The sequence below is a fragment of the Phaethon lepturus genome, unplaced genomic scaffold (genome assembly GCF_000687285.1).
Source record: "Phaethon lepturus isolate BGI_N335 unplaced genomic scaffold, ASM68728v1 scaffold1016, whole genome shotgun sequence".
In the NCBI taxonomy this organism is placed as follows: domain Eukaryota; kingdom Metazoa; phylum Chordata; class Aves; order Phaethontiformes; family Phaethontidae; genus Phaethon; species Phaethon lepturus.
In genome coordinates this window covers 7,906-20,931 of record NW_010545409.1, presented here as the reverse complement: position 1 = coordinate 20,931, position 13,026 = coordinate 7,906, and the positions used below count along the sequence as shown (strand labels likewise).

Below are 13,026 nucleotides of genomic sequence, written 5' to 3'. Positions count from 1 at the left end.
ATCAATGAAAATTAGATGTCATAATATATCTTTCTGGATCCAATCTGTTTATGTCTGAAATTGAGAGGAACTTTTACATTGATTTAAATGACTGAAATCCTGGAACTCATGTGAGTATTTTTTGTCAGTTCTAATGGGAAGTATGCAACTGCGGTCTAGGCTTGTTTGAAGGAGCAATTTAAATGTCTGAACATTTTCCCTTTTATACTGGTCTAAACTCACATGTCTCATTTTATTATGCGCATTTCCTCAACATAGTAGCAGGGACATGATCTTTTTAAGTGATGGGAGAGTCCACAGTCACCAGAAAGCCATTACTTTTGACCAGTTGACTCCCTTGATTATTCCTGACACAGTAGAGCCTGTCCCCGACCCCCTGCCTCCAGCTTCTAGCACGATGCTTCTTCTGCACTTAAAAGGAGTTAACGCAAAACTATCAGGTAAAAACATGTCTGCCTTTGCCCAAGGTGTCTTTGCATTCCAAACTCCAGCAAGCTGGTAAGCTGGATGCAGCGTTTTGGCTACCATGAGAAAAGGGCGAGGGCAGCCATTTTGGAGGCAGCTGGTTTTACCAAACGACTGAGCAGCTGTATCTATTTAAACAATTTCTAGACATAGTACCTATACCTCATGCTTACCATGTATACATGCACAGTGTCTGTATTACTTCATAGGGTCTCCTGGTAGTACTGCTCATTAGGAAGTATTTAAGACAAGTTTAAGACAAGCATTCTTTTTTGTTTCTATCAAAATACCTTTAAGTAAGTACAGGAACCAATAAGCTCTTCCTGTTTCAATCTAGTGACGTGCTAGCATCATGTAATTTTCATCTGACACACTTTCCAGGACTGACAGAATCTGGGTGTGAATATGTCCTTGGGCACAGTCAAAAGCACATGGTTTAAGTTAGGAAAAGGCAGTCATCTCTTTGCAGAGCTGATCTTACAGCCCTGTGTTTCTGGAGCCATTATGTTAGAATAAATTAGAATAAAATGAAGGACCCTCAAATAGTTTCAAGGGACTGAGCCAGAGAATACAACTAGGTAGTGACTTCTCAGACATGACTTATGCTTCTGACCTTATTGTCTAAGTTGGCAGTAGAAATGAAAGTAATGGAGGAGTAGCTTCAACAGCTCTGTACCATCAGAGGATTACTTTTATTTTGCCAGAGAAATCTTCAAGGACCATACACTCTGCCGCAGCTGTCAGAGTCCTCTGGCAGAGCTAACTGCAAATGGCTGGAGTGAATAGCATGAGAAGGAAAGGACGATTTCTTCAAGGAGATTATGGTCAATCTGACCATTTGCATAACACACTGCTTTAAAAAAATATTGTATATCAGGGATAGTTCATGAGCTCAGTAGAAGGCTCAGTCCTGCCGGGTTTGGATTAGCAATTATTAGAGAGAAAAAGTTCTACAGGAGGATGGTAAATCTTATTTTCTGTCCTATTTTGTTTAAATTCTGGAAAATGGAGCAGTGGTAATCATGGAGGAATTACAAGAAGGATTAAAAATAGTCCTGACCCAGTGGGGTAGAAAGAGTCGCCACCAAAACTGGAGGAGGTTTCAGTCTGACATACCCAGAACTCCACATTAACCAGTCAAGGTAACTTCTGATCTGGATTGACTCCCAGATCTGAGTTGCAAAACTCTACCTCTTACATCACTACTTTTTTTTTTTTTTCTTGAATTGATACCAAGATGCAAAGAAATTCCAAGGGAAATGCCAGTACAGTGATAATGTGCAGTCGAGCTGGTGACGTAGCAAAAGAGCACCATAGACAACCATGGTTCTGGAACAGTAAGACGAGTACATAATTTAAAAATGACCTATTTCAGGGGGTGTGACAGGTACACTCACAAAGTTTCTTCCGGTTCTCAAACTATTACTGTAGTTTCCACTTTAAATATGGAAATTTCATGTCTAAATTAGGAAATAACCTTCAGTGTGTGCTTACCGTATTTAAAATCTCTTAAAATTACATGATCTGCATGTAGATTTTAGGCTGTCTGCAACCTGTCCTTCTAACTTTACTCTTTACAAACATTTCAAATTACTGGAGCAGGGTGGGACCTTAGGATGATTTTTCCTTTTTTCAAAATAGTTCTACACAACACATCAATACAAATTTTAAATACTTAACAGGTTTTTAATTTGGATTTTCTTGCTGTTTTGTTTGTAACCCTGCTTTTGTTTTAATTACCTTCTGAGATGTGTATTTTTACATCTTTTCCAGTTTGAATTCAATATCTAACATATCCTTTACAGAGGCTGAGAAATATGCGCTAACATTGCATCACACATTATTTTTGTCAGCTGCAGACAATGCAACCGCTGCATTTACACTGGGAGAAAGCGTGTAAAGAATTGGATGAATGGCACACAAAATTATGTCACTGTGATGACTTTCAAGTGTGTAAGAAATACACTCCACAGAAATAAATCTAGGTGAGAGAAATGGTCCATGGAATGTCTTTACCCTACGCATGCACACACATGCATTACTATAAAAAAAATGGCTCGATTTTCGAGAGCCTTGGCACTGAAGCACTGATTTATATCAGTTGTCCAAGATGCCCCAAGGAACTGGGTCCATAACTTGGGGTGTGCCTGACAATCAGCCTGTCTAGAAGACACTGGATTCTGTCTCAGGGTGAGCCCTTCTCTGGATGTTTCTGTATCCACCTTTCCAGGGGTATGATCCTCACAAAATGCTTGGAATGCCCTTCCCTTTGTACAGTCGAACTAGGACAAGGCAGCTTAAAATATGACTCATTGTTATTATTTAAGGAATACTTCAAGGAGTCATTCCTTTGTGTTGGTGCTGGTATAGTATCTCTCAGAGCTGTAAATCCACTACCACTGTCCTGCTTGTTTTTCCTCTTTGCTAATAGGAGGGGGAATAAATTTGGACTTAAAATGACAAGAAAATTTGAAAGTAGAAAGCTGTATGATAACTGCATGACCATTATATTTTGATTTTTCAAATAAGAAAGGAGTTGAACTTTTTTTTTAGCGTCCAGTACTAGAAAGCCAAGCATTCTCTGTCTTTAATAGTGGTAGGGATCTAAATGGTGAACCAGTAGATAGCATGTGAAATCCCAGCCCTATCAAAATCAGTACTTTTCTCCCATTGACTCCGAAGGAATGAGGATTTCATTCCAGAAATTGAAAGTGATTGTCAGTCAAGCAATCTGGTTACATGGGGAAATGTACACTAGAGGAAATGATTTGATAATGTGGAGTTTAGGCCGTATACAAAAATTGCTTGAAAAATTATGCGGTAGCATCTTACTGTTATCTTGTTTATAATAGTTTGCAAACAAATGTATTTTTTCTGAGGCTTATGGCAAGATTTGCATTACAGCAGTTCATGCTGAGTATGACTTTATTCCAGGAGTGGCACAAACGATGCCCGTTTTTCCAGTGTTGTGAGGGTATCTGAAACTGTTACTGTGAAATTTCAATTCAAAGTAAATCCAGATGGATTAAATCAAGAATATGGGTGAAATGCAGAGTGACTGGGGAAAAATGAAGAGGGAAGGATGAAGTTTGGATTATAAGATTGAAACAAAACACATATATAGATGTATGAAACAGTAAAAGACAATTAGTAAATATATTTATACTAAATTAAAACTTTATTAACTAATGTTCTCCAGACAACATGATCCGATGGACTATGGTTGCATACATGCAATGAAGTTGAACACAACAGTAATTTAACATGGAATGTCAAACAAATTTAATATAATGTATTAAATGAAAGAATTTATCTGTGTTGCTGCAAAATGAAACCAAGCTATGTATTTCCTTGGTCAATCTGTGTTCAGCTAAGAGGCAATGCATTTGAAGAAACTGGTAGATTTCTTTAGCACATATTTCAAATAAATTAGCTAGAATTGTACTCTTTAAAAATCCTTTCAACTTCACTTGCATTTCAAACAAAACCTAAAGTGTAAACACTAAAGTTGCTAGAGCCATCTAGAAAGACCTGACTGTCAAACTCAAGAGTGGACATTACAGTTCAGTAAATGTGAATATTTAGAACAAGAAAAATACCAGTTACTGCAAAAGTCATGTAGGCATATTTTATTATTAATCCAGCACAAAGCATTTCTTCTAAGTTTCTCACATAAAAGACTAAAGCTTGCTTACAGTACTACATCTTCTATCATTCAAGCATCATTATTACCTATCAGGGAGATTGGCTAGATGACCTAATGGGTCTTTTCCACCCCTAACTTCTACAAAAGAAAATCATTCATGCCAGAAAGAACATGGTTCGCTACATCTTGGGCTTGATCCTGTAGCCTTTGTTCAGGGAAAACTCCCACTTGACTTAAGAGAGATTTTTCCAGAGCGAGACATCCAGGATTAGGCCCTTTTTTATTTTTCATTTTTAAAAAAGCATCCATTTAGGATACGTGGAAAATATTCTATAGACTTAAAAAAATATAATGACATGTGCTTCACTTGCATTGAAGGAATCAGAGAATGTAAACACCATAGTGGCCCACATCTTCACAATATCCATGAGAAAGTGTCAACTGCAAGTAAATCTGTGTGCATTTATTTCTCAACGTAAGCTTCTGAGGGTGTTTTGTGTATACCTTTACCTCCACATCCTCACACATATGTACACCCTTAATATACTTAAAGGCGTGAAAAAATTCACTAAAGGCAGTTGCTTGCCTGTCTTCACACTTAAATCTGCAAGTGGCAGCAAACCGGGCTTTATATGATGCTAATTAGACTGTACATGAGCAGCAGGACACGATTATCGCTGTGGGCAAGAGAGTGTGGTTGCCGGTTCTACAAGTGTGGAGCCATCCCGCTTACACACATCACAAAATCGACCTGCATGAAGGGCTGGAAAAGCAGGTGACCAAAGTATTTCTTGGTGGGCCATTTCTGAAATTTGAGTTGAATGATTCAAAGGCTGTCGATTGTCCTCACAGGAGTCTTTTGACAACCTGAAGGACCATGTAGGAAAGTTTACCTTCAAAGTGCACTTTCTAAGAATGGAATGTTCTTGACAGGGAAATGATCAGAGGCAATCCTGGACTTTTTTGCTTGCTGAATAGGAAAAATGTTTTCATCTTCAGGCAGCACTTCACCCTGACAAATGTGAGTTCAGTTATTATTGGGTTTTAGTATTACAGAAGATTCTTTAGAAACAAACACAATAGTACACACATACACATACTCTCAGATATTTACAGCCTTTCTAGAAAAACAACCCCCTACCTTAGTACTGACTACCTATCTTTTTCCTTTTTTCTTTTTTTTTTTTTAGTATTTAAATTCTTTAAACCAGCTACATTAAATACCAATGTGTACTGTATCACCCCACACCAACCCCACATCCCCCCCAAAAAACAGCAAGTATTTTAAAAGTTTGTTTGCTTGTTTGTTTGTTTTTATGATTGTTAAAATCTCCTGCTTGAGACTGTTAAGTACCACCTCCACTGGAACAAGATCAGCACTGACGGCATCTTCCAATGCACGTCGTTTCATAGTAGAGCAAGTACTGCAGCTAGAAGCTTAGATCTCCAGGTCGTCAGGTCGAGGCCGGCTGCTGGCTCGGCTGCTGGCTCTGCTGGGAGGCCTCTGGTCCACAATGGTGAGGGGTTGCAGCTCGTGTCCCGACGCCAGTTTTTTAGTGTTCTGGTGCTCATCGGAGAAGTCGAAGGGCTGGGCGTGCGAGTTGGAGATGGTGCTGCCAGCCTGCCCCATTCTGTTCTGCTCTGCGCTGTAGTTGGCCCAGTTTTGCTCGCTGGCTTGCTTGTTGTAGTTACGACAGGAGGAATTGTTCCTGTCTCCGGTAACGAGCTTGTACCCCGGGGGAGACATGGGAGACAAGGGGGCGGTCGGTGAGGAGCAGCCATTGTAATAAGCGTATTTGGGGGAGCCACAGTCCTTGGAAGGGCTCATGGCACCGCTGTGGGAGTAGGGGTCGGTTTTCCCTTTCACACGATCCTTGACACCCTTGAAGAACACATAGAAAAGCTCGATGATGTTCAAGGCAAGAGACACCAAGGACACGACCAGCATGAAGAGGATGAAGATGGTTTTCTCAGTTGGACGGGACAGAAAACAGTCCACTCTGTGCGGGCATGGATCTCTCTCACAGGTGTAGATGGCATTCAGGCTAAACCCATAAATGTACCACTGTATGAGCAAGAAAGCCACCTCAAAGACAGATTTAAACAGGATGCTGATGATGTAAGTACGGAGCAGTCCACCACGCATCTTCACTTTGCCGTGCTCTTCGATCCCATACTTGAATTTCTTAATTTCTATTTGCTTGAGGTGCATATCCACATTCACACCATCATTTTGGACCACCTTGAGCTCTTCTTCTCTTTTGTTCAGCTTCTCTTCTTTCCTCATTACATAGAACACGTGCGCCAGGTACAATAGAGTGGGTACAGATACAAATATGATCTGCAGAACCCAGAAGCGTACGTGGGAGATGGGGAAGGACTTGTCATAGCAGACGTTCTCACAACCAGGCTGTTGAGTGTTGCACCGGAAAGCAGACTGTTCGTCTCCCCAAGCAGATTCGACTGCTGTCCCCAACAGCAAGATTCGGAAAATAAAGAGGACAGACAGCCACACCTTCCCTCCTGCAGTAGAATAGGCTTGAACCTTGTCAAGAAGTTTTCCCAAGGCACTCCAATCACCCATCTTCACAGGATGCTGGCTAAAGGAGGACACAAAGAAAAAAAAAAAGAAGTGATGGTTGAGACAGAGCTTTAATACCTTTGATACACTGAATCACAGATCAATGCTAATAGAGCAGTGATGTCACCTGTGTTTTAATTCATGTGTTTTACACAATCTGAAGAGAAACGAGAGTTTTAGGAAGTTGGGGAACTGAAAAGAGAAAGTAACATATAATGACTCCGAGCACAATGAGAAAAGAGATTTCTAATTTCACTCCAGTTTCCAAGAAGTCCATGACAACCCTCAGTTGCCACTGCAATTGGCTCAGCTTCCTTTGGTGGCAGCCACAGTTCAGTAATCTTCACCTGCCTCAGGTAGAGAAGAGCTGTGACACGCTGCTGAAGCAGGGTGCGGAGATACGTGGTGGCACTGCCTGAATATGTTAGCAACACATGGAAGGTTTCTCTCTTTCAGTGTGGATCATTCACAGTAATTTTTATGTTCACTCCTTAAGAGAATAAGCAAGCAAACCATAGTATATCCTAAATACAAAAGGTTACAGTATGTTAATGTTAGGGTTGGATACCTAAAATTTTATCATTGCAAAGTGTGTGCTATTTTTCCTACAGCGACATTAAACTGAGCTCTTGCATATCACTACATTGCGTGTAATACGTTTAAGAGCATAGATGCTAACGATGCCAAGTTTATACTATACTCAACTTCAGAAAAAAACTTGCTATCTAAATAAGTTTATACATTAATATTTGTGGCGCAAATATAAAAGTTAATATTCTTTACCTATAGTTACTTAATTTATTGTAGTTTCAGCTTTGTGTTTGCATCTTTTTGTATTTAAATTCCTTCACTTTGTTTTGAAAGGAAAAAAGATTTAGCAAGAAAAAAAGGTAAATGAGCTGTTTCTGTTTTTAAGGCAACTCCTGGCCTGCAGTTTGCATTCCAAGTGTTGAACACTGCAAGTTTAAATTGTCTCTCTCAACTTGAGTTTTAAAGTGCATATTTCTGGGACACAGGCACCTTCTCGGAGATATCTGGAAATACACAGGATGACCTAAAAGAAATGAACTGGTTTACTTAATGTTCTAAATTCCTAGGAAAAACAAAGTTCACTATAGGATTTTTACCAACTGGAGAACGATAATCCTATCTACATAAAAACTTACATTTTAACTGGCCCCACATGAAGAAGCATGTGAGATCGGGCACTTAAAAGGAAAAATAATCACAAAGTTTCCCTTTCAAAGTAGATGCTGCTGCGTACAGATATTTGTTCCGTGCATGCTGAGTAATCCTTTCCTGGTATTAATAGTTTTGATAATGTCCAAATTATTTCCTCCCCATCGCATCATGGCTATATTCCCTAGAGAAGCTCATTTATAGAAAAAGCCCTTTTTGGATAATTCATAAAATAGGAAATTTTAGCACCAAGGAGATTTTCTTTCAAGAAGCAGTGAGTCACTGGAAACACAGGATTATAAATCTGGCAAACTCAATCATAACAACAGATGCCAAATAAAAACACACCGTTCCTGCCATCGGAAAGAGACTGAGAGAGTAATGGGAGACAAGTGTTTAAAGTACTCGCTCCGATAGCTCTGAGATGCCAATTATCTTTGAACCCCTGAAGAATACCCCAGGGCCATTTCCTCGGTCCGCGTAGTCAGCTTGCTCTGAAGTTTACCTACTGCGGCGCGCAGACCCTTCCTCATGTAATTAGCTGTTCACATGAATGAAGCCCCATCAAAGGATCAGGCCTCTTAAATCTGGAAGCCTCCGCTGGGAGGAGGACACAGCATGTTTATCTCTGACACATCCCTTCAGCCATCCCCAGCTTTAGTCCTTCCCAGGAAAGGCTAGTTTGTCTTTATGGGCTCGAGGTGGCAGAGAAGGAGTCGGGCACGGGAGCGCCGAGGTCTCTGGAAAGGCTGGAATGAAACGTGACCACGCTCCTCCTCAGGCTGGGATTGTTAAAACAGAGAACAGCCTGTAACTATACAACACGTGAAGTTTGTTTTAAAATCCAGCTATTTGTCCTAGAAGTGGAAGTGGACCGAAGGAGCCTTTTTCAAGTAACAGCTTCTTGATTTAATTAGTCAGCTTTCCGATGATTCGAAACTACTGCATTAACAGACTTTCCTCAGACTCAACATATTTTTTCACTGTCTAAATGTTATTTCAGATTGAAAGCTTGATTAAGAAAACAGAGGACATGTTATTTCTAGGCAGTTATGTGTCCTTTGTTTTTTAATTACACTCCACTCCGGTCCATTAATGCAACGCGATTTACTTCAGTTTTGACCTACTTAATCCCACACCTGCAGTATTTTGAGAATTTACTACGTATTTTTTAATTTGCTTCAGCATGCGAAATTACTAAGTTTCATTTATGTCCTCTGGCAATATAAACTCCAGGAGGAAACATTCCATGCTTGAATTACTCATACATAGTTTTGAAAAGCAACTTTTTTTTAAAGAGATCAGTTACACGCTAGCCTTTGCCACTGATAAAAAACACCACATCAATTCAAAACATTGTACTGTTAATCAGATAACCTTGTGGTGGCACAAATACATTATTCCTTTGCTTAGGTGGATTCTGTTGCTTTATGAAACACAGTACTTTGTTTTGTTGTAGAGAAAATTCATTCATCGGATCTAACTTGTTTACTTTTAGGACACTGAAAGACCATTTTTCTTAACTGATTACAATATCTATCAATTTATACTAGGTATAAAAAGAGGTTTTGTATCAAACAGATATTTAAGTATTCTAGCTTTGTAAATAATTTGAAATGGATGGAAGAGAACTTTTTAAAATAGCTCTTCAGCATTCTGGACTTAAGCTTCTTTTAACACTTCCAAACACCTTAAATGAGTCCACTGAATGACACAGGTCGACCTGATTGATTTGTACAATTTCAGTACTTTAGGAATTTAACGATATGGCTGATCAGGAGTATGTGTGTTTCATGAGTTCTTACTGATTATTGCTTTACAGGATTATAACTTTTTTCCAAGACAGATTAATGCCGGCCTAGTAAACTCTTTAAAAGATGGATTTCTTCCAGGTCCTACTGTGTGTGGGTAAAGATAGGAAAAAAAGCCATAGAGCAGCAGGAGATATGACAGCATTCATCTGCATGAATTTTGGATGACCACATATATAAGAAATTTGATTTGAAAGCCACAATTAAGAAATTCTAGAACTATTTTTTATGGATGACATTCATCATGTCATCTGGTTCATATTTTCCAGGAAGAATAATGCAAACTCAGTGCTGTGGTAACATGCCCAGGTCTGACTAGAGTTTTAGAAGGTCACATGCCAGTGGATGGAAGAGGTAGAGTGGGACTCAAAATGGGATTTTGCAGCTGAAGCAGTTGGGAAGCGGGCCAAAGTTTTGGTTTTCCTACCTCTCCTACCTTCTGTGTGCTCACGCACACATAAATAGCCAACAAAAGACAAGATTCTAGACCTTGAACATCAATCAACTCCAGTATTTCCAAAAAGCAACCAGCATCGCAGAGAAAGCAGCTGGCGTGTACAACTGATGGGTTTTGGCTGGGTTGGAATAGGGAAGGCTAGTTTTCCAAAATCTTACAAAAATCATCAGATGTCTTCCACACATTCCCCTGGGAAGGTGTAGTTCATCTGTGGCTCTGCAGATGAGCTCCAGTTCATTTCATCCACAAAGATTATGCAGTAAATGGTTGCAGTAACTAGAATTTTAAGTGTCACAACTGTTTGCTTTTTTTCGTTGTCTGCTAGTATTGCTGGTGGCCAGCCACTAGTGGATCTACCCCATAGCCTTTGCCTCTCCTGTGTTGTAGCCTCTCCACCTAACTCTAAAGCATAGTTGCCAAAGGACCCAAAGAACCGTAAGCACTTTCTTAGGCATTTTCTAGTTGTACAAGTCAGGTCTACCCTCTGCGTTACTGCCCAGATTCATCCCTCTCCTGACTCACTTTGGAATTAGGAGAAGGAATGCTGAATTCCCCGAGGGGCCTCGGGCCCTCTTGATGCTCCTGCCTGCGGATTTTGAAATCTGGTATTTCTAAAACGTACGTGTGGCTTGAACAACAGACCAGGTGCCTCCACGCGAGATAAATTCAGTGGGTAACATGGGGAGGAGATATAACCAGAGACTGGGGGAAAGAGTGCAATGTATCTGATGAAACAGAGATTGCTCAATGTCATCTAACCTTCCTCATGCCCACAGGAATCCTTGGCCTAAACCGATGTTCAGTTCAGAGACAAATAAAATTAATCTTTTAGGCTTGCATAATATGAGAGCTGAGATAACCTTACAGTGTTGAATCGGCTTGTGCTGCTGAGTGTATAAGATTTATGTCGCAAATCAAATCCCTTGTGTCCCTCTCTTCCCTCTTCTGAACTCAGCCTGCTGCTCACCCCTCTCCCATTTGTATGCTTGTTAGGTATCATGGGTCAGTGCCAGTGTTTGGCTTTGAAGTTTTTGAAGGAAACACTTCAGTAAACATCCCAAGGACTAGAGGCTTAAATTCTGCAGTGTAGTGTGCTGTCCAGATGTTAAAAATGGCAGGATGAAAGCTTCACGCAAGTCCTCCGACTTGCTCCCTATGTGCACACACGCACACACAGAAGTCAGGCACGAGGTGTTCGTCGCCCATTTTTTGTCCCTGTTACCAGGGTTTTTCATCATAAATCTCACATGCAAAATCAAAAGGAATTTCTCAGATGAAATATGCCACTTCACGAGGCTCACTGGTTATCTCAAGGCAAAGTGTGAGGACACACGTAAGCACACAATATTCTTGTTTAAGAGGAGAACGTGTTACTCGATAAGATAGACTGTGCTTCGTCTTCAGCTGAAGGCTGTTTTCCCTGCCTCCTCGTGTTGCTCTTTAACTACTGGCAAGCAGCAGGCAACAATCGCTATAAGGAATCACTCCAAGCATTGCAATGTAAAAAGCTTTTTAGTTCTCCAAGAGATGCTGCTCAAGCATTTTTTCCCCTCTGCACTTTGGTATTTAAGCCTTCAAGGTAATATAAAGGGAATGTGTCATATTGGGGTTATGACACATATTGTGGATATTCTTGCACAGTTCTTCCTAGATAACTTTCGTTTATATCCACCCAAGACTTTCACAGACGTTGCCAACGTGGTAAGGCATATCATGATATCTCACATTCCTTCTCTAAAATCCCTCACCGAGGTTGCTAAAACAGAGTAACTATATACAAACCAGGTTAAAAATCCATAACCCACGTCTGGATTTTATCACTTCTATTTTAAAAGTAAGGAGGAAAACTTATCAGGAAGACCACGTGAAAGTCACCACTTTAGTAGCTGCAGCATTTAACAAAGCACCTAATTAAGAACCTTGCCCCGCACGAACTATTAGGCATCAATCAGGATTTCCATACGAAAGCAAAATGCGTGGGGCAGAAAGGGGACGCGCTCGGGACAAGGTCTCCCTGTTACTAACTTCTGATGCAATTTCGGTACAACAGAGGAGGCTGAAGTGCACCTCGATTTCTTTTTTTTTTTTCCCTTTAAAAGAGCTCGTTTAGGCATAGGCAAGGACACAGAGTAGCGATTTCAGCCAAACACTAGCAACAAGTCTGCAACTCAGCCCTGCAGTTACAACTTCATGGCAGTTTCTCTCTCAGTGGTACAAGGTTAGAAGTTGTAGAAGTGTAATAGCTGTAGAAATGTATAGAAATATGACCAAAGAAAGCAAAGAATTCCTACAAGTTTGAACTTAGCACTTTAAGAGAACTTACGCTTTTATAGATGTTTATTTTCAAACAAGTTCAACCATCAGCACAGTAACACAAAATTCTTAGGGGTGGGGAAAAAAAAGTGTTTTCAGAAAAAGTGATACACAAAAGGATGAAAAAGTAAAACTTTCAACTTACCCTTGCTGATCAGCAGTGAAACTGGATCAGAATACTTCTTTGGAGGGTTAAAGTAAAATGGAAGAGCACGTTCAGGCACTCAGACCTGTCTATTTAAACTTTAAAAGTCTACTGCTGTTTTGTATTTTTCATCCTTCCTTCCCCACTAATGAAAGAAAAGTGCTGATACCTCGTAAAAGTTTTTTCTAACTTGGAACACTGGGAGAGCTTTTAACAAGTTTTCAAGCCTCTGACTGTGAAAGAGGAGGGGAAAAGGAGGGGTGGCAGCCCAGGAGGAGGGGCGCGCTGCAAATGGAGAGGAGGAAGGTGGGGGAGGAGGGAAAGAACTGAAGGCACAGCAAAAACCAGCCCGAGGAAAAGGAGAGGGCGAAGGCATGAAAAGTCCACTCCTGCTGATGTAACAAAACAAATCTAAGGGCAGTCAGCAGC

The 13,026-nt window shown here is 40.4% G+C and overlaps 1 protein-coding gene across 2 annotated transcripts; it reads right to left on the bottom strand.

Annotated features, from left to right (window-relative positions):
• Positions 1-3,622: 3,622 nt before the first annotated feature.
• Positions 3,623-12,845, bottom strand: GJA1 (gap junction protein, alpha 1, 43kDa). 2 transcript variants are annotated; one of them, XM_010288939.1, is made up of 2 exons: positions 12,598-12,845; positions 3,623-6,711 (listed from the first exon to the last, which is right to left on the bottom strand). In XM_010288939.1, the coding sequence occupies exon 2, from the start codon at positions 6,693-6,695 to the stop codon at positions 5,550-5,552; it is 1,146 nt and encodes a 381-aa protein (XP_010287241.1). In that variant the 5' UTR covers positions 6,696-6,711; positions 12,598-12,845; the 3' UTR covers positions 3,623-5,549. The 2 variants fall into 2 exon arrangements, with proteins under 2 accessions (XP_010287241.1, XP_010287242.1); XM_010288940.1 differs by having other exon boundaries at positions 3,623-6,707; positions 12,598-12,826.
• Between the last annotated feature and the right edge of the window lie 181 nt (positions 12,846-13,026).